The sequence below is a fragment of the Ixodes scapularis genome, unplaced genomic scaffold (genome assembly GCF_016920785.2).
Source record: "Ixodes scapularis isolate PalLabHiFi unplaced genomic scaffold, ASM1692078v2 PGA_scaffold12__126_contigs__length_90152505, whole genome shotgun sequence".
Lineage (NCBI taxonomy): Eukaryota > Metazoa > Arthropoda > Arachnida > Ixodida > Ixodidae > Ixodes > Ixodes scapularis.
Genome location: NW_024609838.1, coordinates 88,390,824 through 88,417,732, shown reverse-complemented (window position 1 = coordinate 88,417,732; position 26,909 = coordinate 88,390,824). Strand labels below are relative to the sequence as shown.

Below are 26,909 nucleotides of genomic sequence, written 5' to 3'. Positions count from 1 at the left end.
CCTGCTTGCCGCACGACAGGGTCGCCAACAAGCTCCTTTAGTTCCAGTTGTTCAATGTGTCGATCAACCTGGAGGTTGAGGGTAAGGGTTGTACCTTCAAAAAGTGAATGCTCGCATATCCGCCAAGACACTGCCCCCTCCAACGACCGGTCAGGTACAGCCTCTGCCCGAGGACGAAGATAGCTCACGCAGGGTAGCGGCGTAAGCTTCAAATGCCTGGCATTTGAGGATGCTTCATCAGCTCGTTGGTTGGGGTCGAAAAGTGCTTGTCCGGCACTGCAAGTGCCTCTTGGAAGACGTCCCTCTCGTCACCCATCTTGGCGGCTTTGTCATTGCTGGACTGTGCCGTCTGGAGCCATGCAGTAGCAAATTTGTCCCTCCGGACCCAGTGCATTGAGAGCCTTCCTGGGCTTCGGTGCAAAATTGTTTTCACTGACGGCTTCCAACAAGTTGAGGAAGGCAGGCTTCTCCACCACGGAACAGGGGCCGGCGTAGCCAGAAACGAGGCGGAAACAGACTCAAGTTAAACGTTGCGGCACCGGTCACGGGCGGGACAAAAAGGCATAACGGCGTAGCTTAATCCTAGTCGCCATTATGTTGTGTCCTAGAACAGACACGTGAAGAAAATGTGACTGCTCAGAGTAGTTGGTGGCCAAGGAGTGTTGTTTATTTACAAATTAGCATCTTTTATCCTGAATGGTATTGCACATGGTAGCTGGATGACGTGAACGATAAAAACATGGTTTGCGACATAAAACGAGAGCACAAGTCTTAACCGTTGTAACGAAATTATGAACCTAGATATCATAGTGATATTTATATCATAGTGAGTTGTGAGTGTAGCTGTCAGAAGGGGGCCATGAATATACCGTATTTACTCGCACAATGAACGCACTCGCGTAATGAACGCACCCCCCAAGTCGGCTCTCAAAATTTTGACTTTTTTTTCACTCGCGTAATAAACGCACCCCCAACTCGGATGTCAAAATTTTGACCCCCTCCCCCCATGCGCGCGAAATGAACACACTTTTTTATCCTGGTGCAGCGAGTTGTGTGGGCGAACAAAACGGGCGTTAAAAAATTCGCAAACATCCAACGGAAGCAAGAAGAAAAAAAAACATGAAGAGGAGCTTTTTTTTTATTTTTTATTTTTTTGCACAGCGCAGTCTGGACTTTGGGTTTGCGCGCCGCTGCAAGGAGGTAAGAAAGAGAAGCAGAGAAGCGCTCTAAGCGAACGAAACAGCTTGCGAAAGGCGGCAGAAAGAAAAAAAAACAATAAAAATCAACGAACTAAGAGAAAACAAAACAAAGAGGAGCTTTTTCTTTCTTCTTTTTGCACAGCGCAGTTTGGTTACGGGGGGGGGGGGGGGGGGGGGGGGTAGTGCGTCCTGCGCCATGCGCAAGAAGATAAGAAAGATAAGTGGAGAGCCCTCGCCTAAGCAACGCCTAAGCAAACAAAACAGCTTGGGAAAAGTGACAAGACGGGGTCGGGCGCCGCGCGCGCGCGCGCAGAGATAAGAAGTTATTTTGATTTTTCAAGGTAAAAGGTCCGTTCATTATGCGAGTAAATACGGACGCAAAAATTTTACTTCGCGTAATGAACGCCCTCCCTAACTTTGCATCGATTTTTCGGGAAAAAAAGTGTGTTCATTCTGCGAGTAAATACGGTAGTAGTCTGTCATAAGGGAGATATATGTGTGGAGCTGTTGTAGGGGAGTTACGAGTATAGCTGTCATAAAGAACATACAACTTGTTGCTGTCAAAAGAAAGTTTTTGATATAGCTGTTGTGTGGGAGTTATAGGTCTAGCCGCCATAATGGAATTACGAGCCTAGCTGGCATAGTGAGTTACGAGCGTACCGTAATCTCCCGAGAGATAGCCCACCTAAAAGCGAGAGCAAATTGAGTAATGAGGAGTGGGCTAACTTTCGGTGTGCCATCAAGAAAATATTTAAGTCTGCTACTTTTATATTCTGTGACCTGCCAAGCTTGTTTTCTAATTGAGGGGCAATGGAGCATAGAAAACTGTCCTTCCCAGTTGGATATGCTAACTTATCTCTCACTGTGGCTGAGTAACACCAATTCTGCCGAGGTCATCATGGGCCAGAGCCCTCCAAGAGGTGGGCTACCTTTTGGTGTTTTTGAAAGAATGGCAAATCGTGCCATAAATAGAGGGTCGGTTATCTTTCGGTGGTGGGGCACCTCTCCGTGTATTATGGTAGCTGTCAGAAAGAGGCTATGAATATAGAAGCCATAAGTCTGTCGTAAGTTTTGCCGTCATAAGGGAGTTAGGAGCTGTCAGAAAGAAGGTACAAGCGTTGCTGTCATAAGCAAGTTACGAGTATAGCTGTTATATACTCTGTTTCATACTTAACGTGCAACGCTGTCAAAGCTACTGGCGCGAGCACGTGGCTTCATCTATGGTATTGTTTGCGCGAGACCGCGTGCCAATGATCAAAGAGATCAAGCCCCACGCTCGCGCCAGTAGCTTTGACAGCGTTGCACACTAAGTATGAAACAGAGTATAGGTAGGGTGGCTATAAACCTCAATTATCGAGGTAGGGGGCAGGCAGAAAATCTCCGCTACTTTCAGTTCAGTGTGAAAGTGCTAATTTTTTCATATTCTCGGTTGAAAACACGAGTGTCCGTTTTTAAACAATGGGGGTAGAAACTTGGCCAATTGAAGAATATGAAAAAAGTTCCAGCCTTTTCACTCTGATGAAAAAGGAAGACCAGCGAAGCTGTATTATGGTGGGATAACCTCAAGGACGACTTCTTGGACGACCTCAAGGACGACGTTTAGGACAACCTCAAGGGTGACGTCTAGAACGACCTCGAGGACGACGCCTAGAGAAGTTCAGCTTTTCCACCCTGGGGAAAACCAGAGTGGAAAGACTGAAAAGGTTGCCGCCATCGCTCTTACATGGCGGTTGCTGTCCAGAGTTTTGTGTCGACATTTATTTGGTGGCGAACACGAAGCTGAGAAACTAGCCCTTAACAGCTCCACTCGTACAGACGTCAGTGCGAGCAAAATAGCAGATGTAACGATAGAAAGAGCTCAAAATTGTGCTCTGTGGAGACGCAACATTTTTAGAGTATGTTTCTTTTTATAAAATTACATCCGCAACAAGTAGTAAACATTCAGTTTTCTTCCACTCGCTCAGTACTGACTTGGCAACTATGCACATTCCCAGTAAAACGGGACATGTGGCTTCATTAGACCAAAAAGCTGGCAGAAAGGAACCTTTCAAAAGGGTTGGTCAGCCTAGTTATAGTGCCACGCTCGTCAGCGAGGTATACCGCGCGCGTGGCCAAGTGGTTACCGTGCTTGACTGTCGTGCAGAAAGTCTGGGTTCGATTCCAGTCAGTGGAATGATCTTTTATTTGTTCTTTCATTGCGTTCTCGAGAGTTCGAGAATATTCTCGTCAGATCGAGTTCTGAATGTTCCAGTCGCCGAACAATCTAGGCCGATTGTTCCAGAACCCAACGCGCGTACATAAGGGACTCCGCGCGCTGATCTGCAGCCAGTTTTCGCCCAGCGTTCGACTCTGCTGCTACGCCGATTTCGACGCCCGCGACGCTCCGTTATTATCTTTTGTACCCTTTTATTTTTGGCACAAGTTCGCCACATTAAGCGTTTATTTCTGTCTGTTTATTATTGTTTATTGGTCACCACCCGTGACATTTTGGTGGAGGTGCGGGGTACCGCATGCCCGTGCAGCGTTCCCTTCCCAGGACCCACAGTGCAAGCCCGACTCCAAGCTCGCTGAGAAGACCACTCAGCGCGGAACCTGAAACTCGGACCAGCCACCGCACCAAGGGAGAGGATCCGGAGTATGGTTTGCCCCTGGACAAACCCAAGCCGAAGAAGACGACGATGGACAATCAGTCGCAGGCCCCCGCCGCTCCTGCCGTCGTCTACCTACCTGTCGCTCCTCGGACACCGGCTCCCTTCCACGGCGAAAGCCACGAAGATATCGACGACTGGGTCCAACAGTACGAACGAGTGGCCCGTCATAACGGGTGGACACCGGAACAGTGTCTGCAAAACGCTTACTTTGCCTTGGAAGCCACCGCCCGGAACTGGTTCGAGAACCACGAAATTTCGATCACTTCCTGGGAGCAACTCAAGGCTGAGTTGCGAAGAACGTTCACGAACCAACAACGAAGAGAATGCGCGGAAGAGCTTCTTCAAGCGAGGATTCAAGGCCCTAACGAGAGTGTCGTTAGCTTCCTGGAAGATGTCCTGCGACTGAGCAACCGCGCCGATCCCGAAGCATCCGAAGCAAAGAAGCTCAGAGTCTTGATGCGTGGCGTCAAGGAAAACATTTTCGGTGGTCTTGTGCGGAGCCCGCCTACCACCGTCGAAGGCTTCATGACGGAGGCCACCAACATCGAGCGTGCCCTTCAAGCACGAGCCACCCACTATCACCGAAACCCGGCGTCGGTCCCTTTTCACCTTCCGGCTGCAACACCACGGACATCCGCGAGATGATCCAAGACGTCGTCCGGGAAGAGATCAAGAAAATTCTACCTGCCGCCGCAAGCCCAGCTTCGCCCTCAATCGCCGAGATTGTCAGGGAAGAAGTCCAGCAAGCGCTGCAGCCTGAGGGTCTCGTCAGCACCGCACCGGAACCGCCGACGTTGAGTTACGCCGCAGTGGCCCGACGGTCACCGCCTCCTCGTCGCACCTATGTCACGCCGCCCCGACGTCAGTCTCCTGCGCCGCAGCACGACCGACGCCACGACGACCAGGTCCAGTACGCCTGCCCGGAGCCTCGCGCACCCCGCAAGACCGACGTGTGGCGAACGCTCGACCGACGCCCTCTGTGCTTCCATTGCGAGGAAGCGGACCACACCTACCGCCGATGCCCATACCGAAGACTCGGGCTACGCGGGTTCCACCCGAACGACCCGCGCCCCCGTCATGGTGAACGCCCTATCGAGATCGACGAGTACCTGCGACGACCTCAGTCCCCCGAGCCTGCGTCCCGCCGAGAGTTCCGGTCGCCGTCACCGCGACGTCCAGCCTCGCCGATGCACCGACCACGGCGTGAAAGCCTGTCCCCCCTCGCTCCTCGCCGGGGAAACTAGGCGCGGCAACCCCTGGAGGTGGAGTTGCCGAAGACGACCGACGCCAAGATCCTCCACGAACGTCGGAGGGCCCCCACTCGAACGCTACCAGAGACCAAAACGACGCCGCTGCAGTGGTGTCCAATAACCTAAACGTCGTCATCGACGGCCACGACGCATCTGCACTTGTGGACACCGGAGCAGACTACTCAGTCTTGAGTGGGAGGCTCTCCCGCCGCCTTCGAAAAGTCATGATGCCGTGGGATGGACCTCAAATATGAACCGCCGGAGGGCACCTCATCACACCCATCGGGAGATGCACTGCTCGCGTCGAGATCCGCGGTGAAACGTGCCCTGTGAAGTTCATCGTTCTACAAGACTGTTCCAGAGACGTTAGTCTCGGCATGGACTTTCTGTGTGAATATGGCGCCGTCATCGACCTTGGTAAGAATAGATTGACGCTGCGCAAGCCCGTTCCGTCTTCAGAGAAACCTCAAACAGCGTCAGCCGCCGTCCCAGTCGCTGCCGACCACGTGAACCTGCCGCCGCGATCAAGTGTTGTCGTACCCGTAGTGACCGATGTAGCTACCTGCGGCGAAGTTGTTCTTGAAGGCAACCTTCAATTACTCCTAGAAAGAGGAATAGGCGTCGCAAGAGGAGTGGCTGAACTTCAGGATGGGCGCACCGTGGTCTTCGTGACAAACTTTCGACAAGAAGCGCAACACCTCACGAAAGGTGCCGCTGTAGGCCACGTCGAAGAAATTCGGAACTCCGCCGAAATCGCCGCGATTGCTGAAGAATCATTCCCACCTCAGCAACACATTACGGTGCCAGCAGAGCTCGACATTGACCGCAAGCTTCCAGGCCCGAAACAACGGCAGCTAAGTGACCTTCTCTCCGAATACAGTGACTGCTTCGCGATGTCGTCGAGGGTGCGCCAAACAACCATTGCGAAACACCGCATCCTTACCGAGGACGACGCGTGCCCTGTGCATCGATCGCCGTACAGAGTCTCCGTTAAAGAAAGGGAGGTGATCCAGGAGCAAGTGCAAGAGATGCTGAATGACGACATAATCCAACCCTCAAGCAGTCCATGGGCCTCTCCAGTTGTACTGGTTAAGAAGAAGGACGGAACGCTTAGGTTCTGCGTGGACTACCGGCAGCTGAACGCAGTGACGAAGAAAGACGTCTATCCACTCCCCCGCATCGACGACACGTTAGACCGGCTGCGCCACTCCCGATACTTTTCATCAATGGACCTGAAGAGCGGCTACTGGCAGATCGAAGTCGACGAACGGGACCGAGAGAAAACAGCTTTCGTCACGCCAGATGGGCTGTACGAGTTCAAGGTGATGCCCTTCAGACTGTGCACGGCTCCAGCAACTTTCCAGCGTGTCATGCACACCGTACTGGCAGGACTGAAGTGGCAGAGCTGTCTCGTCTACCTCGATGACGTCGTAGTGTTTTCCAGCGACTTCGACGAGCACTTGCGACGACTCCGAGCAGTTCTCCAAGCCATACGGATTGCCGGACTCACCCTGAAGCCGTCAAAGTGTCGGTTTGCGTATGACGAACTGAAGTTTCTAGGTCACGTGGTTAGTAACGAAGGCGTTCGCCCCGACCCAGAGAAGACTCGCGCCGTCGCAGCATTTCCAATACCGACAGACAAGAAGGCCGTGCGAAGGTTTCTTGGACTATGTGCCTACTTCTTGGAATATGTGCGCTTCATTCGGGAGTTTACAAGGATTTCCGCACCACTCACAAACCTCACAAAGGACGCCGAGAAGTTCGAATGGGCCGAGAAGCAGCAGCAGGCATTCGATGAGCTGAAGCGACGACTGCAGACTCCTCCTGTTCTAGGACATTTCGATCAAGATGCGGAAACCAAAATTCACACGGACGCAAGTAACGCTGGACTTGGCGCGGTACTGGTTCAAGTGCAAGACGGCACCGAGCGAGTTATTGCCTACGCAAGTCGGACACTGCCCAAGGTGGAGAAAAATTACTCCACGACTGAGAAAGAATGCCTTGCTGTCATCTGGGCAATCACGAAGTTTCGTCCGTATTTGTACGGGAGCCCGTTCCGTGTAGTCACGGACCACCACTCGCTCTGCTGGCTTGCGAACCTCAAGGACCCATCAGGACGCCTCGCTCGATGGAGTCTACGACTACAAGAGTTCAACATGACTGTGGTCTACAAGTCAGGCCGCAAGAACAGCGACGCCGACTGCCTGTCCAGAGGCCCCGTCGAAACACCTTCCGGCAGCAGCAACGACGAAGACGACGAGTGCTTCCTAGGTGCAGTGAACACCGACGGCATGTCACGACGTCAAAGAGACGATCCTGAGTTGCGCGCGCTAATCGAGCACCTCGAAGGACGAGGGGGTACTGTCCCCCGTGTCTTCTCGAGAGCCCTGCCGACTTTCGCCCTCTGACAAGGTGTACTTTACAAGGAGAACTGCGGAGACAACAGCACACCATGGCTGCTGGTAATCCTCACCGACCTTAGAGCGGAGATCTTCCAAGCCTGTCACGACGACCCGACGTCCGGACACCTTGGTTACAGCCGTACGCTGGCCCGAATTCGTGAAAGGTATTACTGGCCCAAGCTGCCGAAGACCGTTCACTTCTACACACGGTCCTGCCACGAGTGCCAGCGACGCAAGAAACCGCCGACGAAGCCGGCAGGTCTCCTGCATCCGATCGCTCCCCCGACCGTACCGTTCCAGCAGATCGGAATGGATCTACTTGGTCCTTTTCCACCATCGACGCAAGGAAACAGATGGATTATTGTCGCCACAGATTATCTCACACGGTATGCCGAAACGAAAGCCCTTCCTGTAGGGACTGCTGTGGAAGTCGCCAAGTTCTTTATCGAATCCATCGTCCTCCGGCACGGCGCTCCCGAAGTTTTGATCTCTGACCGTGGATCATCGTTCATGGCCCAGCTGACGCAAGAAATCCTTCGTCTCAGCCACACCAGCCATCGGCGCACAACGGCGTACCACCCGCAGACCAACGGGCTGACGGAGAGACTCAACAAGACCATCGCCGACATGATCTTCATGTACGTCGACGTGGAGCACAAGACGTGGGACGAGGTGTTGCCGTACGTCACATTTGCCTACAACACGGCCGTGCAAGAGACCACCAGAGTGACACCCTTCCAACTGGTTCATGGTCGTAAAGTAACGACAATGCTGGACGTGATGCTACCCCACGAACCGGCGCTCGACGGAAGCGACGACGCCCAGGTGGTTGCCCAATGGGCAGAAGTCCGCCAGCTCGCCAGACACCGTATTCAAGCCCAACAACGTGTCGACACTGGCCGCTACAATCTTCGTCGTCAGGACGTCCACTTCCAGCCCGGAGGCAGGGTGTGGGTGTGGACACCGATCCGCCGCCGTGGTCTCAGTGAGAAACTCCTAAAGCGCTACTTCGGACCCTACAAAGTACTTCGTCGACTCGGGGATCTGAACTACGAGGTGATGCCCGACGGAACACGGACTTCATCACGCCGCGCTCCACGACCGGAAGTCGTCCACGTCGTGCGCCTCAAGCCGTACTACGCGCGATAAGACTGTGAACTGTGATCTTGTGCACCGCTTGATAGGATTGTGTTGTGCGAGCCTCCGTATGTTCCCATTTTTTTTTTGTTTGTTTCACCCTGTTTTGTTGCAAAAATGTTCCAAAAGCCGGGTGAATTCATGATTGAAAAGGTTTACTCGGACTTAACATAACAAATTAATAACAAAAGGTACAGACGTTTCGCCACCTATGCAGGTGGCATCTTCAGTATACACTGACACAAATGAGGTGAGGTCGACCAGTCTACTTATCACACACGTCCCCGTAAACGTCCGGCAGGGGGCCACGGTTGGTGTTGCACACCGATGGGTCACGGCGAATGCACCAGGACTCGACGAATTTTCTTTGCCCCCACCTTTGTTCTCGGGCCAGCGTCGTCGCACTGTCCAGGTCGAAAGTGTGTCCTGTCGTCCAGCAGTGTTCGACAAGTTCCGTCTTGGACCGCGTGGCATGGGTGGCCTTGGCAACGTCCCTTTTGTGTTCTTTCAATCTCGTTGCCCTCTTTCTGCCCGTTTCGCCGATGTAGGTCGCGTCACAATCCCCGCACTGCACTTTGTATACGACCCCCCTCTGACCGTCTGCAGAGGTGTGGTCCTTCGGTTTCGGGAACACATTCGCTAAGGCATAATGTGGTTTAAAAACAGTTTGTACGCCCAGCGGGCGCAAAGCTCTCCGAACAGCATCTGACACGCCCTGGACATAGGGAATAGATACAATAGACGTTGCCCGCACTCGTGACTCACTCCCCCTTCCCCTCTGCATTCGCCTCTGCGTATCGTTAATAAACGTCCTCAAATAATGGCGCCGCTCTAACGCACCAACCACATTTTCTACCTCTTGCAACCGTAGCTGCTTGTTAGAGCACACTGCATCACAACGTGATAAAAAGGTTCTTACAACGGACCGTTTGTGTTCGGTCGGGTGATGCGAGTCAAAGGACAAAAAATTTCCGGTGTCACACTGCTTGCGGTACACCGTCGTTTCCACACTGCCATTACTGGCCCGGCGTACCAACACATCCAAAAAAGGCAACACACAGAGACAGATAATGTGTTGCCTTTTTTGGATGTGTTGGTACGCCGGGCCAGTAATGGCAGTGTGGAAACGACGGTGTACCGCAAGCAGTGTGACACCGGAAATTTTTTGTCCTTTGACTCGCATCACCCGACCGAACACAAACGGTCCGTTGTAAGAACCTTTTTATCACGTTGTGATGCAGTGTGCTCTAACAAGCAGCTACGGTTGCAAGAGGTAGAAAATGTGGTTGGTGCGTTAGAGCGGCGCCATTATCCGAGGACGTTTATAAACGATACGCAGAGGTGAATGCAGAGGGGAAGGGGGAGTGAGTCACGAGTGCGGGCAACGTCTATTGTATCTATTCCCTATGTCCAGGGCGTGTCAGATGCTGTTCGGAGAGCTTTGCTTTGCTGGGCGTACAAACTGTTTTTAAACCACATTATACCTTAGCGAATGTGTTCCCGAAACCGAAGGACCGCACCTCTGCAGACGGTCAGAGGTGGGTCGTATACAAAGTGCAGTGCGGGGATTGTGACGCGACCTACATCGGCGAAACGGGCAGAAAGAGGGCAACGAGATTGAAAGAACACAAAAGGGACGTTGCCAAGGCCACCCATGCCACGCGGTCCAAGACGGAACTTGTCGAACACTGCTGGACGACAGGACACACTTTCAACCTGGACAATGCGACGACGCTGGCCCGAGAACAAAGGTGGGGGCAAAGAAAATTCGTCGAGTCCTGGTGCATTCGCCGTGACTCATCGGTGTGCAACACCAACCGTGGCCCCCTGCCGGACGTTTACGGGGACGTGTGTGATAAGTAGACTGGTCGACCTCACCTCATTTGTGTCAGTGTATACTGAAGATGCCACCTGCATAGGTGGCGAAACGTCCATACCTTTTGTTATTAATTTGTTATGTTAAGTCGGAGTAAACCTTTTCAATCTGTTTTGTTGCCTTTTACGTGGCATCGAGACGATGCCTTTTTAAAGGGGGGAGTAATGCCACGCTCGTCAGCGAGGTATACCGCGCGCGTGGCCAAGTGGTTACCGTGCTTGACTGTCGTGCAGAAAGTCTGGGTTCGATTCCAGTCAGTGGAATGATCTTTTATTTGTTCTCTCATTGCGTTCTCGTGAGTTCGAGAACATTCTCGTCAGATCGAGTTCTGAATGTTCCAGTCGCCGAACAATCTAGGCCGATTGTTCCAGAACCCAACGCGCGTACATAAGGGACTCCGCGTGCTGATCTGCAGCCAGTTTTCGCCCAGAGTTCGACTCTGCTGCTACGCCGATTTCGACGCCCGCGACGCTCCGTTATTATCTTTTGTACCCTTTTATTTTTGGCACAAGTTCGCCACATTAAACGTTTATTTCTGTCTGTTTATTATTGTTTATTGGTCACCACCCGTGACAATAGGAGAGTCTAGCTGTCACTAATAATTGAAAGAGTGCGTGTTGTTGGTGAATAGATGTGAATACTTGAAAGGGTAAAACATTCAAGACGGGGACAGAAACGGGACTTCTTTATGAAAGAAGTCCCGTTTCTGTCTCTGTCCCCGATGTTTCATTCTTTCGAGTATTCGTAGCTGTTGCAGCTGTGCTAAGGGGCTGCGTGTGCCAGCGCAGAAGGTGTCCCACAACGTCCTGGAGGAGAGTGCGGTGTCGGACGACGTGCTGTCCCCCGACGAGGAGGGGGTCTGCACGGGCAAGTACTTCACCGAGAACGGGCTCGTCGGGCTGCTGGAGCAGGCCGCCAACTCCTTCTGCCTGGTGAGGGCACCCCCCACATCCCAGCGGGGGCAGCCACTTTCTCATAGCCAGACGGGCACACCCGGAACACGTTCGCGTACGACCCGAGGTTTTGCGGCACTCACAACCCGACGGGCCGATTCGATTTGCCTGCACCAGCTGCACTTGGTGCACACCGTCCCGATTGATGAGTGCAGCCTCTCTGCAAAAACAAGTACATTGCCCCGCACTTTTATGTCTTGAAATATCTTGAAAAACAATTACATTGCCCCACACTTTTCGGTGCAGGTAAATGGAAGGAGCCCACTGTCTGTGAGAAATATTGGCTTGTGTCGGAAGAGCCCGAGGTAAAAGAATGGTTGGCAGTGTTCCAGGGTTACCTGATAGTATTGGAGGGTGGACATCATAGAGGCTCGATTATGCTCACAATGGGTCCTGCACAAAGTGCAGTATTTTCTTTTTTTTTATTATAAGGTTTTTTTATGTCTTAATGCAGAATGTGTTTTGGGAGGTGTTTTTACAAGAAAATTGTCACCAACAGGCGTCATGAACGAGCATCATGAACGATCGTCAGGAATGAGGGACGCACTAAGAGCGATACGGACGTTAAGCTTACGCATTATGACATACTTTGTCACTGATTGTCTCAGTCATGACTCGCGCACGAGCGATCACGCTAAAGACACTTTAATTTCTCATTCGCTCGTGCATGGCAGTATCGGCAGTATAGCCGAGCCTCGCCGTCTCCCTGCGTCCTTTTTTTGCCCCCATTTGCTCCCCACTCCTTCTGCTCCCGCACAGCGGCTGCTGCATCATCTCTGGGGCTCGGCGCGAAACGGCTACGGCGGCCGCCATGCACTCCAACGGGTGCGGCCCACGTTAGGTGTATGCATTACCTGCGCGCTTCTCCTAACTGTATGAAGTTTGAACTCTGGCGGTGCACTGTTCTTCTTACGTTGATTTTGTAAACTGTCTAACCTCATTGTTGCGTAATGCTCTCAGCGCGGCGCTCGTTCATGTGGCTCGTTCACGATGCTCGTTTGTGAGAACGAACGACTCCTAAAATACATTTTGTATTCAAACGTGAGCCAGGTTTCTTTTCAAAATGTGCCCCGTGGCGAAAATCGAACGAGTAGTCCGATGCTCTACCCGTGCGCCACTTGTGTAGCTAGGAAATGAGCTGCTCTGTCTGCGTCGCCGCAACAGTTGACCAGCTGCAACGGTTTGGCACTGCATCATGACACCTACGGAGGTTTTTAAAGCTTACCCCGAGTGTAGGAAGCGAGAAGAGCAGGCTAATGACGATGAGGAAAAAGGAGCGAATGGGTAGGCAGTTGCGTTCCATACGCGAAACATTCTGTTCAGCTTGTTCAGCGAGACACCTTTGTTCAAGGTGCTCCTCGTCGGATAATTGAATGCTCAGCATCTCCAAATGATAAACCTGGTGATCTTCCAGAATGTTCTAACCCACTCCTCCTCTCCCACCTCGCCTGCCCCTCTGGTTGCGTGACCTCCCCGTTAACCAGTCGGCGTCGAGCACCTCGCTCCTCCTGCCCCAATCGCCGACCCATCGGTGTCCAGCCTCGTGGCCACACTTTTATCTGGGCTTCGCTTTTGCGCTTCACCAAATGCCTAGCGCCTAGCCAAAGAATGTTTTGCGTGAAAAGTTTTTGGTAATTTGCGGTGGCCTCATCCATATGGTGTCGGCCCTCGATAGAAATATGTCAGGCTGCGAGATTGAAATAATCTAACCTTTAATACTTCGCATAAAGCTGACTAACATTGATTGACGTGGAATGCGTTACCTTAAAATACCGCAGAAGCGCCCGCTTGGTTCAAGTGGCCACCATTAACATTTCTCAAACTTGACAAGTGTGCAAATTATACATTCATTTTGCCGGAGAGGCGCCCGTGTCTAGATTAACCCAGTTTTCGGTGGAAGTGGGCACTTCTCCGGTGCCTTACGGTGAGTGCTTGTGTTGACCTGCATAGACTTGTTTGGATCGGTTTCGTCTGTTAGGCCCATTAGGCTTTTGGAGTAATCTTTTCATGAATGAGACACAAATGCACAATGCATTCTCCATTGGTCGGCTTTACGCAAAGTATCGAGTTAATTTTTAAACCAAGGGTGCAGGCAAGCTGGTTGAACATAGACATTTTAACCCTGGAGAATGGGGACAAGGAGGACAAACACAACACAGATCTCCAGACACAGCTAACATTTATTTCACGCTTCACGACCTTTTATAGGTACGTACAGAAAGAAATAAACCTTGAAGGACCAAAGGGTAGCATGAAGACCCGGACTCACAAAGCGAAACAACCTTGAACTCGGGTGAGGGGTGCAACACTCGAACTACTGGAATGGATTCATACTTCGAACCTGGCGAAGGGCCAACCATAGCAAAACAGAAAAAGAAGCTTCTAGTGGGAAAATCCACACAATGGGCAAAGATAAGTGACCTAGATAACCAAACATAGTACCGTATTTTCTGGACCATAGTCCGTACCCGGTGTATAGTCCGTAGGGGGAAATTTGGGGTCAAAAATAAAAGATTTTGCTTAGATAGCCCGCACCCGGTGCATAGCCCGCACCCGGTGCATAGTCCGCACCTGGTGCTTAGTCGACACGAAAATCTTCTCATAGACGGCACACGTTTACAAATGTCTGCTTTTTAGCTCACAATAAAGCCTATAATGTGCTTAAATCATCATTAACATACACTTTCGTGCACAAAATTCGTCACGTCTCGTCATAATAAACAATCTTGAAAAACATAATTCCTGTATAGTCCGCACGCGTAGATAGTCCGCACAGCCAGAAATTTCAACTTTTAAACATGTATAGTCTACGGACTATAGCCCAAAAAATATGGTTGATAAAAAAAAAAATTTACTGGTTTAGGAACGTTCTAATGTGATTTCCCAGTGAAGCAGACATATTGCTAAAACAATCTTTTTGCTTATTTATCATTAATGATTCTTTCAGTAGACGTTTGTACAAATCTTTTTTTTTTTGTTGAGCACCCTAGTGTTCTGCCACACAACTACCGCAAAATCCCGAGAGAGAGCCCACCTGACATCAAGAGCAAATCGGCTGAAAATATGGAGGGGGCTAACTTTCGGCATACAATCAAGGAAAGTTTTCAAAAATTACTTTTTTTTAGGTCGTGCCCCTTCCAAGCTTGTTATGGAGGCGGGGGCAATGAAGCAAAGATGACTGTACTTCCCAGTCAGCAATGTTCGCTTATATCCCACCATAGCGAACTAGCCACATTTACACCGAGGCCATCTATTGATCACTACTATTACTAAAAGGGGGCTAGCTTTCAGTGTTTAAAAACATATAGCAAATCAAGCCAAAAATAGGGGTAGGCTATCTTTTGGGGGTGGGGCATCTCTCGGGATTTTATGGTATGCACTTATTATAAGAAGAAAGGTGTTTTGCCAGTTCTGAAGAGTTTGTTTTTGACTGCATGCTTATGTTCAGTTAACCTGTCATTAATACACCTGGCCGTTTGTCCAACATAACAAGCTCCTCACTTGACTAGAATTTGATAGACAACACCCCGATCGCAATCCACGGAACAGTCCCTGGATTGCGATCGGGTTGATCTACTATCTAGCCAAAAATCAGGTTTAAACACAACTCTCACACCGAACTTTGCAGCCAACGCCTTCAAATTATGGGAGACATGAAAATAGGGTAGACATACAACGTTGCTTTTTTCCACTTTGGTGTCTCTACCGCCATTAGAACTGGTTAACCAACGATGAATGACAGAGGAAACAAAATCATTCCTATATTTTGCTGAGGACAACCTACAAATCTGCTTTTCTAGACCCACTCCCAACCAATGTATGGAAGAAAATTTGATTGAATTCATTAATACGGATTTGACTACTCCCCTCTTTAAAATTTTAGAATCACAACTTAACCTAGAAAGCAAAGGTATTGAATCGGTCTTACCAAACTCTCGACAAAGACCATTTCCTACTAGAAAACGAATGCCTAAGAATTGCAGCCAACCAGCCTGCACATTCTCTACCGAAAATGCTAACTCTGGAGCTGCTCTCAATAAGCTTTCCTTGACACGTCCGCCAACGAGGGAATCCAGGGAAAACACCAAAATGTCGTCCACATACCTGCGAACGATCCCAGAGCCCTCGGCATACGCTTCAAGTGACTGAGATACCATAATAGCAATTACACGAAGATAGCCCTCTGGTAATAGGCGAGCTATTCGAGAACCAATACAAATCCCGCTTTTTTGCAAGAATAACTTACCTGAACCATAGTCACCTAAATTATACTCTACAAGTTTTAGAAAACTAACGACGTCAATACCTGAAGCAGATTCAAAGTGCACTAAGTTTTTGTTGTCTATCAAATTCCAGTCAAATGCAGAGCTTGTTATGTTGGACAAACGGCCAGGTGTATTAATGACAGGTTAACTGAACATAAGCGTGCAGTCAAAAACAAAGCTGAGTCTTCAGAACTGGCAAAACACCTTTCTTCTTGTAGTAAGTGCGTAGTTGCGTGGCAGAACACTAGGGTCCTTAACAAAGAAAAAGATTCGTACAAATATTCACTGAAAGAATCATTAATGATAGATAAGCAAAAAGATTGTTTTAGCAATATGTCTGTTTCACTGGGAAATCACATTAGAGCGTTCCTAAACCAGTGAATGTTTTTTTTCATCTATTATGTTTGGTTATTTATGTTTTTCTAGGTCACTTATCTTTCCCGCTAGAAGCTTCTTTTTTTGTTTTGCTGCGGTTGGCCCTTCGCCAGGTTCGAAGTATGAATCTGTTCCGATGGTTTGAGTGTCGCCTCCTCCCCCGAGTTCAAGGTTGTTTCGCTCTGTGAGTCCAGGTCTCCATGTTACCTTTTGGTCCTTCAAGGTTTATTTCTTTCTGTACGTACCTATAAAACAAGGCGGTAAGTTGGGCTAGTTGGTTTAACATCGTCAAACATGAGGATGTTAAACCTACACAACCTATGAAAGGTTGTGAAGCGTGAAATAAATGTTGCCTGTGTTTGGAGATCTGTGTCGTGTTTGCCCTCCTTGTCCCCACTCTCCAGGGTTAATTTTTTTGTTTTTATTTTATGGTTTAGACAAAAAAAGTTCGTAGAGAGTCATTAAAAAATTTTGACTCACCTTTAGTGTAAGGATGTTTTATGTCTGCATGAACCAGATTCTATCGTAGCTTTTGTTCGTAGTATAGTGTGTTCAGGATAGACGCATCCTCAACAAAATAGTAGGTATCTGTGAATAGTGATTTTTCAATTCGAAGCAGATACTGCAGTTTCTTTGTATGAATAATTTTGAAGAGAAGCAAACAGTTTATGGCCGTTAGTAGTCATGTTCTTTGAGACAAAGAAAAAAAGAAAGGACAACAAGGTCCGAAGGGTTGGTCGTCCTCCAGCTCACCTATTACTCTTATTTAAATACAGTTGTGTCTCATTAATATGGCCATTGCCCCAAATAATCGTCCATATTTGAGGTTCGCATCACAAACAATGAACAAGAAGCATGGCCACAAAAGAGCAGTTTATTTAGGGCAAAAAATGCCGAGACTCGTTTGCACGGACACCTTGATGTATAGCTATTATAAATGCAATCCGCAATAGATTCGAGAGAGTAGACTCGTTGCTCCTATTTTTTTTTTTGCTGCTTCTGTTCCAGCCTTGGTTGATGAACTCATTTCAAGTACATACTGGATACAGTTTTCGTTCATTTCTTCTTTTCTTTTTTGTCTTTACGCAGCATTTCAGACTTTGAAATACTTCAGAAATATTCCAAGTTGCCAAATAGCCCTATTCAGTTCAAACTTCGAATTGAATATAACATTATTCGCTTTGATATTTGAAAGTTATTTGCACAACCCTACAAAATAAGGATTGGAAAGAAATTGTCATGTTTAAGAATTTCAAACTGGAACACATATGAATATGAAGTCATGCATTTTAATGGCTTTTTCTTTGGTCTTGTCTTCTACAGGTTTTCCCGCTCATTTTAATCCAAGCGACGACCAATTTAATCCCGGGGTCAGTCAATTTAATCCAAGCGCCATACAATTTAATCCAAGCGCCACACAATTTAATCCCGGGGTCAGTCAATTTAATCCACAATATATATATGCACTTATTGTGTTCAGTGGTCGTGTTTTGCTTACACATTTGGTAACTTAGAACAATTGTTTATACAATTTGAATTTTTGGGGGGGAATTGAGAATTTGATCACTAATGTGGTTACTTTGAGTTACTAGTCCCACTATTGACGAGGCTTAATTGATATGTTGGTTACTCTTTACAGCGCAGCTCTTAGGCACCTGTTTCCGGCTTAAGCGGCGTCGGCGTCGGCGTAATCACGCGGTGCATGATGGGCAAATTCCCCCGCTAGATTTAGCGGAAAATTTCCCCGCTAAATCTAGCGGAAAATTTTCCCCGCTATATTTAGCGGAAAATTTTCCCCGCTGAATTTAGCGGGAAATTTTCCCAGGTAGATTTATTGGAAAATTTGCCCCGCGAAGTCGAGCGGAAAAGCTTCCCCGCTAAATCTAGCGGAAAAATTTCCCCGCTAAATCTAGCGGAAAATTTTGACTGCTAAATCTAGCGGAACATTTTCCCCGCTAAATTTAGCGGAAATTTTTTCCCGTTATATTAAGCGGAAAATTTCCCCCGCTAAATTTAGCGGAAAATCTTCCCAGCTGGATTTAGCGGAAAGTTTGTCCCACTAAGTCTAGCGGAAAATTTTTCCTGTTAAATCTAGCGGAAAATTTTCCCCGCTATATTCAGCGGAAAATTTTCCCCGCTAAATCTAGCGGAAAATATTCCCAGCTAGATTTATCGGAAAATTTGCCTCGCGAAGTCTAGCGGAAAAGCTTTCCCGCTAAATCTAGCGGAAAATTTTTCCCGCTAAATTTAGCGGAAAATTTTTCTGCTAAATCTTGCGGAACATTTTCCCCACTAAATTTAGCGGAAAAATTTTCCCCGCTCTATCAAGCTGAAAATATTCCCCGCTACATTTAGTGGAATATTTCCCCCGCTAAATCTAGCAGAAAATTTTCCCAGCTAGATTTATCGGAAAATTTGCGCCGCAAAGTCTAGCGGAAAAGCTTCCCCGCTAAATCTAGCGAAAAATTTTTCCGCTATGTCTAGCGGAATGTTTTTCCTGCTAAATCTAGCAGAACATTTGTCCCGCTAAATTTAGCGGATAATTCTCTCCGCTAAATCTAGCGGAAAATTGTCTCGCTATATTTAGCGGAAAATTTCCCCCGCTAAATCTAGCGGAAAATCTTCCCAGCTAGATTTAGCACAAAATTTGCCCCGCGAAGCCTAGCGGAATTTTTTCCCCGCTATATCTAGCGTAAAATTTTCTCTGCTAAATTTAGCGGAAAAATGTCCCCGCTAAATTTAGCGGGAAATTTTCCTTGCTGTTCAGCGGAAAAATGTCCCCGCTAAAACTAGCGGAAAATTTTCCCCGCTGAATCTAGCGGAAATGTTTCCCCGCTACCTGTAGTGGAAAAATTTCGCCGCTAAATCTAGCGGAAAATTTTCCCCGCTGCATTAAGCGAAAACTTTTCCCCGCTAAATCTAGTGGGGAAATTTTCCGCTAAATTTAGTGGAAAATGTTCCCCGCTAAATTTAGCGGAACATTTTCCTCGCTAAATTTAGCGGAAAATTTTCCCCGCTAAATTTAGCGGAAAAGCTTCTCCGCAGCCGAAAAATTTCCTGCTAGATTTAGCGAAAAATTTCCCCGCTAGCGGAAAAAATTCCCCGCTTTATCTAGCAAAAAAATTTCCCCGCCAAATTTAGCAGAAAATTTTCCCCTAAATGGGCGGCGAGCAGGAGAGGAGGAAAGGCAACGCCCCCACTCCGCACCTTCCCCTCCTGCTCCTCCTCAGGAGCTGCGCTCTGATTCGGCATTACAGGGAGTTGTAAACGGCTTTCACTTTTTTTTGTTACCTCGAGTTATTGCGGCGCCCTCGAATATATTGAAGTTAAATGGACGTTTTGTTTCATCTTTTTTATTACTAGACAATTACAAGACAACTAGGTACAATTCAGATGATACAAGTACTATTGCAATTTATAATAACTTTTTTTATAACTTCGCGCTAATATTGACGGACTGATATTATTTCAAGTTTAGTGTAGGTATGGCTTCCACTTCTAATCATTTCGACCTATTAATAACACAATCTGCATGATACAAGTTCAACAAGCATTATGAAGTACTCTGTCAAATGCTTTGACGAATTATTGTGAAAAATATAATTTGGTAGAAGCTCATTTGACATTCTGCTTATTTTTTGGTTATGTAGTATATTGACGCGAATAAATGTAGAGTAGCAAACATTTTCATTACTCAGTCGATTAGTTTGATTTATTATTGAAAAATGAGACGCCATATAACTTCTGCTAAGACTTTGATTACTCCTTTCATTACTCCGTGTTCTTAATCCCACAATTGACATTAAATTAGCCCAGTTAACTTAGTGGTAAATTTTTATCTTTACCCGATATATTAGTCACAAAACTGAGTTAATATCAATTTATTGACATGGTGATTACTTTGAGTTAGTGACCCGTTTGACTTTATTTTAATCGAATTAATATATTCCTCACTCTTTATTACTTCGAGTTTTTATACAAAAAGCGATTTATTCTCAGCTCGGACACCAACATGATCACTCTTTTGATTACTTTGACTTACTATTCTCCGAATGCAGTTTTATTCGGCCTAATTCAAATCGTGGCCACTCTTGTGATTACTTTGGGCAAATAACAAACTAACTGATTTGTTATGAGCACAAGTCAAATCATAATGACTTTTTTGGACTTTGATTTGTCCAAACTAACATATTGATGACGTTAATTATTTTCATCTAATCAAACAACTGATTTGTTTTGAGTTCAACCGACGTTTTGATCAGTATTTTGATTACTTCGAGTACTATTGGCTCACTAGACTTTATATCAGCCTAAATGACATGTTGTAGATTCCATTCATTACTTTGAGTTATTATATAACTAACTCATATACTATGAGCTCACTTCCCATTATTATTACTCTTTAACTTTAGCTACATTTACTTTTCACAAATTCGGCCAAATTTACATTTTGATGACTCCATCAATCTAACTGGGCATTCAGCGCATGCGTGACGCTGCCATAACTTTAGTTCACAGGAGGCAGACGGTCATGCATGCAAGGGCTCGTGCCTGGTGAGATCGGTCTATTAGTTCGAGTTAATATTCAAAGATGTAATTTATTATGAGCTAAGTGACATTCTGATTACTTTTTTATTACTTTGAGTTACTATTGACCCAGTAGACTTTAATTCGGCTTAATTGACATTCAGTTACTCATTGGATTACTTCAATTTAGTATACCGCAAATTAATCTATTATGAGCCAAATTAACCTTCAAATTACTCTTTTGATCACTCCGAGTTACTGTTGACCCAATGTGCTTTAAGTTGGTTTAGTTGACTTTGTGATCAATCTTTTGTTTACTTTGAGCTATTATTCTAATAAACTGGTTTATTATGCGCTCAATTGACTCTATTATTACGTTTTTATTAATTGGTTTTACTATTTACTACATTGACTTTATTCGACCTAATCGACATTTTGGTGCACCCCTTTTACTTCGAGTGATAATATTACCAATTAATATATTATGATATCTATTGAGATTAATATTACTCTTTTAATGACGTCGAATTATCTTTGATCCGATGGACTTTAATTCAGTCTAATTGACATTGCGATGACTCTTGTGATTACTCTGGGTTAATATTCAACCAATTGAAAATTTATGATGTTTGTTGAGATTCTGAATACTCTTTTGATCACAAATATATCGCTTGTAAGCTCAATTCACATTATTATTACTCTTGATTACTTGGAGTCACTTTAGACGAAGAGAACTTTAACTCGGCCTCATTGATATTGGGATTACTATTTTAATTAGTTTGAGTTAATATTCAACAATGTAATTTATTAAAAGCTGAATTGACATTATGATTACTTTTTGAATTACTTCGACTTACTATTGACCGTAGTCGAAATTAATTTGGCCTAATTAATATTTTGGTTACACTTTGGGTTACTTCGAATTATTGAAACACAAATGAATTTAATATGAGCTAAATTAACATTCAAATTACTATTTTTATTACCTTGGGTTACTTTTGACCCAATGGACTTGATTCGGCCTAATGGCTTTGTGATAACGGTTGGTTACTCGAACGTTGTCTTCAAGGAATCGATTTATTAGTTGCCTAATTGACATTGTGCTTACTCTTTACTACTTTTAGTCACTATGGCCGAAAGGACTTTAATTTGGCCTATTTCACAATTCGGGGGTCTTCTGGTTACTTTGATGTGGTATATATTAAACCAATTGTTTTTATGAGCAAGACTCACACTATTACTACTCTATTGATTGCCTCGAGTTTTGTTTGTCCCATTGAACTTTAATTCGACCTAACGGACCTTGTGATGACTATTGATTACTTTGTGCTAATATTCAAGCTACTGGCTTATTGTGAGCCGAACTGGCATTATGACTACTGTTAAACATGTTGATTTACTATTGACTCGAGAGACAACCTCTTAAAATTCTTGCATGCAATACTGCGCACGTTGCATTTTGGGACCTCTTTGGCCATCCAGAGGAGTGCCATTGTGATTGTGTCGATTTCGATTGCCCTGTTGATGAAGTAGAGCATCTCAGCACTCCATAAAACTAAACTCAGCGCTCGCTTGCAATGCACCCATTAAAGGGATACTTCAACGGAATTTGAAATATTCCCGTCGTGTTCAAAAATAGGCTGAATATGATCCACAATATCCGTAAATGACAATCGCACGTTTGCATTTTGATCCTGGTGGCTGTATTTTTCGTTATAAACGGCCCACTCTGGCAAGCGCTCGGAGAAGGCCCAGCTTAGAGCACGTGACATCCAACACAATCGTGACGTAGGTCGTCTCAAGACGAGTAAAGCTACGGCGAGGCTGACGTCGAGAGGATGGCCTAGTCGTTCCAGCCACCGAAGCGGCTGCTTTTGTACGAATTTTGAGTGACGGGTTAATCTTCTATAATCTTCTAGGGGGACAATAGCGACTTCTGCGACACACAAAAGGGATTCTCCTGAAAAGGGGAGTTCCTCCTTCCCCCCTTCTCTCGTCGTGGCCGGAGACGAGACAACCTCCGTCACTAGCTGTCAAGGTTCCTAGACGAGCATTACAAACGAGGCGTTAGCGACATCCACCAGGTGATCTTTGCTAATCGTTTATTCGTTTTAAAATTCTTTTTGGAGACTTTTTTATCAAGATATTGGTATGTTCCATGTGATACTGCTCTTTTGAACGCATATAGACCAAAAAAATGATCGCCGAAATTTCGTTGTAGTATCCCTTTAATCTTCGTTAGAGCCCCCGTTGAGCCACGGACCTCCAGCGGCCGTAAGGACTTGTCTAGACATGGCGAGGGGTACGAGTAGGGCCGGCCACGTCCGATACTTTTCTGGCAGCCTGGACTACAACTCCAGAGTACAGCATGACCCCCCGGGCTAACAAATAATTTTAAAAACCCAGTGAGGAGGAAATGAAACGAGATGACCGGCCCAGTATTCTTCTTCCATGTGACGTAGTAGTCCTGTTTATATAACTCTAATACGTCGGAAGCCCCCCCCCCCCCACCCCCCCCCCCCCACCCCAAACGTGCCCCAGCAATTTATTCGCATTCGTACGCAACACTTAAAGTATTTGGTATGCAACACCTACAGTACAGCGCACCTACATTATTTTGTCCTGGCGTGTTGATAAATGGCACTACCTCCTTATCGAGACTGCTCGCGACGCCCATGGGCTGTTAAAAAGAACATAATATTTTTGTTTTGTATGTTTGCTTTAAAAACAAATGCAAACAATTAAAACGAAACTTGAAAAGAAAAAAAAAAAGAATGCGTTTGCGAAACGACGGTGCCTTTCCTGCCAACGGATTTCATCTGCGTGTCGTCTGCTTTCTTTCGCTGGTCGGCTACTCCGACGCTGCTCACGACGCCACTTATCAATACGGATGCCAAACGCGCCCGCCACTCGACTCGGTCGTCTGTGTTGCCGTCCGGCGTTGACACTGGAAAATTTTTTGGCCCCATTTTTTAAAGAAAGGAAGCTACGCCTTGCAATTTTGCAAGATAAAACCAACCTGTACAATACAAGTTTGACAGAAAGTTTGTTTCTACGTGCAGGAGCGTTGATTTTGACGGCCAATTTTAGATCGGGCCTGGTTATTTCAGGCTCTTCATGTTTGTGACGTTTGATTACTTCGAATAAATATACAACCAATTAATCTATCACGAGCTCATATCTAATTACTATTGCTATTTTTATTACTTCGAGGTACTTTTGACACGATGGACTTTAATTCGGTCTGACTGTTATACTGATAACTGTGTTGACAACTTCAGAGGATTCAAAGCTGCTGGGGTGTGGCGATACGTTTGCCGAAGCACGTCGTCTGCTAACAGCCTCGGATATCCCGCGCGCTAGAAAACCCGAAGCTTCAAATGGGAAGACAAAACTATTACAATATTTTCTTAACCATTGCTTAGTATTTAGGAAAATGATATTAAATAATTTCTTAAGGCAATAAGATTAACACTCACTTTCTACACATTTTAGTGACAATGTCTCTCGTTTCCCCACTTGAAGTTTCTGGTTTTCCTGCGCGCGGGATATCAGAAGCTGTTAGCAGACGACGCGGTTCGTCAAAGGTATCGCCGCACCACGACCACATTGAAGCCTCTGCGTCTATGTTTATTGTGGAAATAATCTTCGAAAATGAATGATTCGTCTGGTCGCCGACGTGGTAGGCCCAACAAAGGCCACAATGACGTTCGCGTAAAGTATGCCATGGTTTCTGCCCAAGACCGAGCGAGGCTTCTTGATTGCTCAAGACGCGGTGGCGATCTGCCGTCTCTCGCACTAACACTCGGAATCAACATCAAAACCGCCAGATCTATCGTGCGAACAGACAGGGATCTCCCGAAGGCCCGGGGAGGGTCAAAATCAACATTTAATGTTGACGTTCTGACCTCTTTGACGAAATTGGTGGACGACCATCCAACCTACACCCTGAAACAACTCAGAAGTGAGCTTCAACGACAACGGCCCGGGCTGGTGATTAGTACGTCTTCAATTGACCGGCTTTTTGGACGGACATGGATACAGCCTGAAGCAAGTTTCCTTGCAGCCGGCCGACCGCAACAGAGCAGACGTCAAAGAAAAACGGAAGGTCTTCGCCACTTGGCTTGAAAAAGACGGCCCCCAAACTTTGAGGTTTTACGTGGATGAAACCAACTTCAACATTTGGTGTTCCCGCAAGTTTGGACGGTCTAAGCGTGGTACGGAGGCCGTACAAAAAACAACAGCCTCAAGAGGGCCGAATATTAACATTATCGCCTGCATGTCGGCCGAGGGTTTGCTTCTGTGGAAGACGGTAGATAGAGTATCCTGGCTCACATTTAATGAGTTTCTAGAGGATGTGTCGCGTGCTATCACAGCCGCTGAGCCAGACTGCGAGGCGGTTATTATTATGGACAATACCCCAGCTCACAGGAGGGCAAAAGATGCCGCAGTGTCTGACCTGCACACTGTAATGTACTTGCCTCCCTACAGCCCCTTTTTTAATCCTATAGAAGAGTTATTTTCTAAATTCAAGCTCGGGGTCAAGGCCTACATGCGGGAGCGGAGCGAAGATATTTTCACACGGCCCGACGACATCACAGTCAAGGAACATCGTTGGCGCCTACTTCAATCTGCCACTCAAGATGCGATGCAAAAAATTCACCAAGCCGACTGCAGGGCCTACGATCGCCACAGCTTTGAATTTGTCGCTCCAGCGCTGGATGGAGCAGACATGTAGAAGACCGCAGCATTGTCACGCCGTGTCTTTTTAGATGTATGTGAGTGAAGATACTGTTTGCCCTTTTGTCAAGCAGTGTAGTGAGAGATGGCATTCACTGAACAACTTGAAGTGTGCTTTATATATATGTTAGAAATCAATACAAAAAAACTTCGTTCGTAGATGTGCCGTTCTACTTTCCTTTCCCAAGAAAATATTCCCCCCTTAAACTTCCTGTTGCGATATTTAAAAAAAAAAAGCATGTGGTGATGCGACACAAAGGCATACAAACTGAGACTACAAATGCTAAAAAATTAAGTAATTGACAATGTTTTAACAATAATTAATTAAATAGTAAACATCCCAGATTCGAGAAAGAGTATTGCGAAAAAACTCGGGACTGTATACTATCTCCAGAGAAATGTATAACCTTCGATTCCCTCAATAAGATATGGAACTGACCGAAAGAAGGCCGCCATTTTGATATTCTCACAGGACCTCCTTCACAAAAACCCTGTCGCATTCTCGGGTGGTCGCCCGTAACTTGGAAAAATAATCTTGCATGCGGTTTTATAGTTTACCTCGATTCGCAAAACAAAACAAAAAAGAAGAAATGAACGCCGCAACTTTTTTTTAAGGAATTGGGCACAAAAAGTACGGAAATAATATACTTGCCTTTAGTCCACACAAAGTTAATAAAATATGTCATAGCTCATAAAAGCTTTAACAATTTAAATAATATTCAACTTACCCATTATGAGCAAAATTATAATGACTTGTGATATGCACTTCCTTCGCTGCGTTATGCTGAAACTGCGTTGAGGTCTTAAGCTTTTCTGTTATTCCAGTCCACATCAATGTCATAAGCATGTTCCACATAAGCTAAAAGGGGCACTGGAACACTTTCTGCGTTAGTTCATTTATGGTCATAACTTAATCTATGAGCTCTAAGTATCCTAAAAACCAAGCATTGCAGTCATGCTTGGCTGATTTTCTTATTAATAACGGAATCAAAGATCGCTTGCCTCGGAGGTATCGCAGACACCAAAGGGAGCCGTCGGACGAGGAGAAGAGCTCACTGGAAGGACTTCTCGTCCGACGCCACTCTCTGATGTCCGCGGTAGTTGAAGTGAAGTATAAAGTAGCTCAAAATGACTAGCAGTAATCAAAATGTAATCAAATTATCAATTTAGCCAATAATTATTAGATTGGCTGTATAATGAGCCAAAGTAATCAAAATAGTCACCAAACTGTCATTTCGGCAGACAAGTCTAGTGGGTCAGTAGCAGCTCAGACCAATCAAAAGGGTAATAATCATAATGCAAATTTAGCTCATAAGAACGCAGTGGGTTCGATATTAGCTCAACGTAATTAAGAGTCATCAAATTGTCAATTAAGCCGTATTAATGTTCGTTGGGCCAGTAGTAGCTGGAAGTATTCAAGAGTAATAGCAATTAAAATTGAGCTCATGATATATAAACTGGTGGCGCAATAACACCAAGTATTCAAAATTAGTACCAATATGTCAATTGGGCGGATTTAAAGTTCATTGGGTCA

The 26,909-nt window shown here is 46.3% G+C and overlaps 1 protein-coding gene across 2 annotated transcripts in view; it reads left to right on the top strand.

The window, feature by feature from the left end:
• Window positions 1-26,909, top strand: part of LOC8025408 (dedicator of cytokinesis protein 7) — a 278,454-nt gene that overhangs the window by 211,155 nt on the left and 40,390 nt on the right. For both annotated transcript variants that reach the window (XM_040206825.3, XM_040206824.3), the window contains exon 33: window positions 11,304-11,447. In XM_040206825.3, coding sequence (XP_040062759.1) covers window positions 11,304-11,447 — 144 coding nt within the window. The remainder of the gene's footprint in view (window positions 1-11,303; window positions 11,448-26,909) is intronic.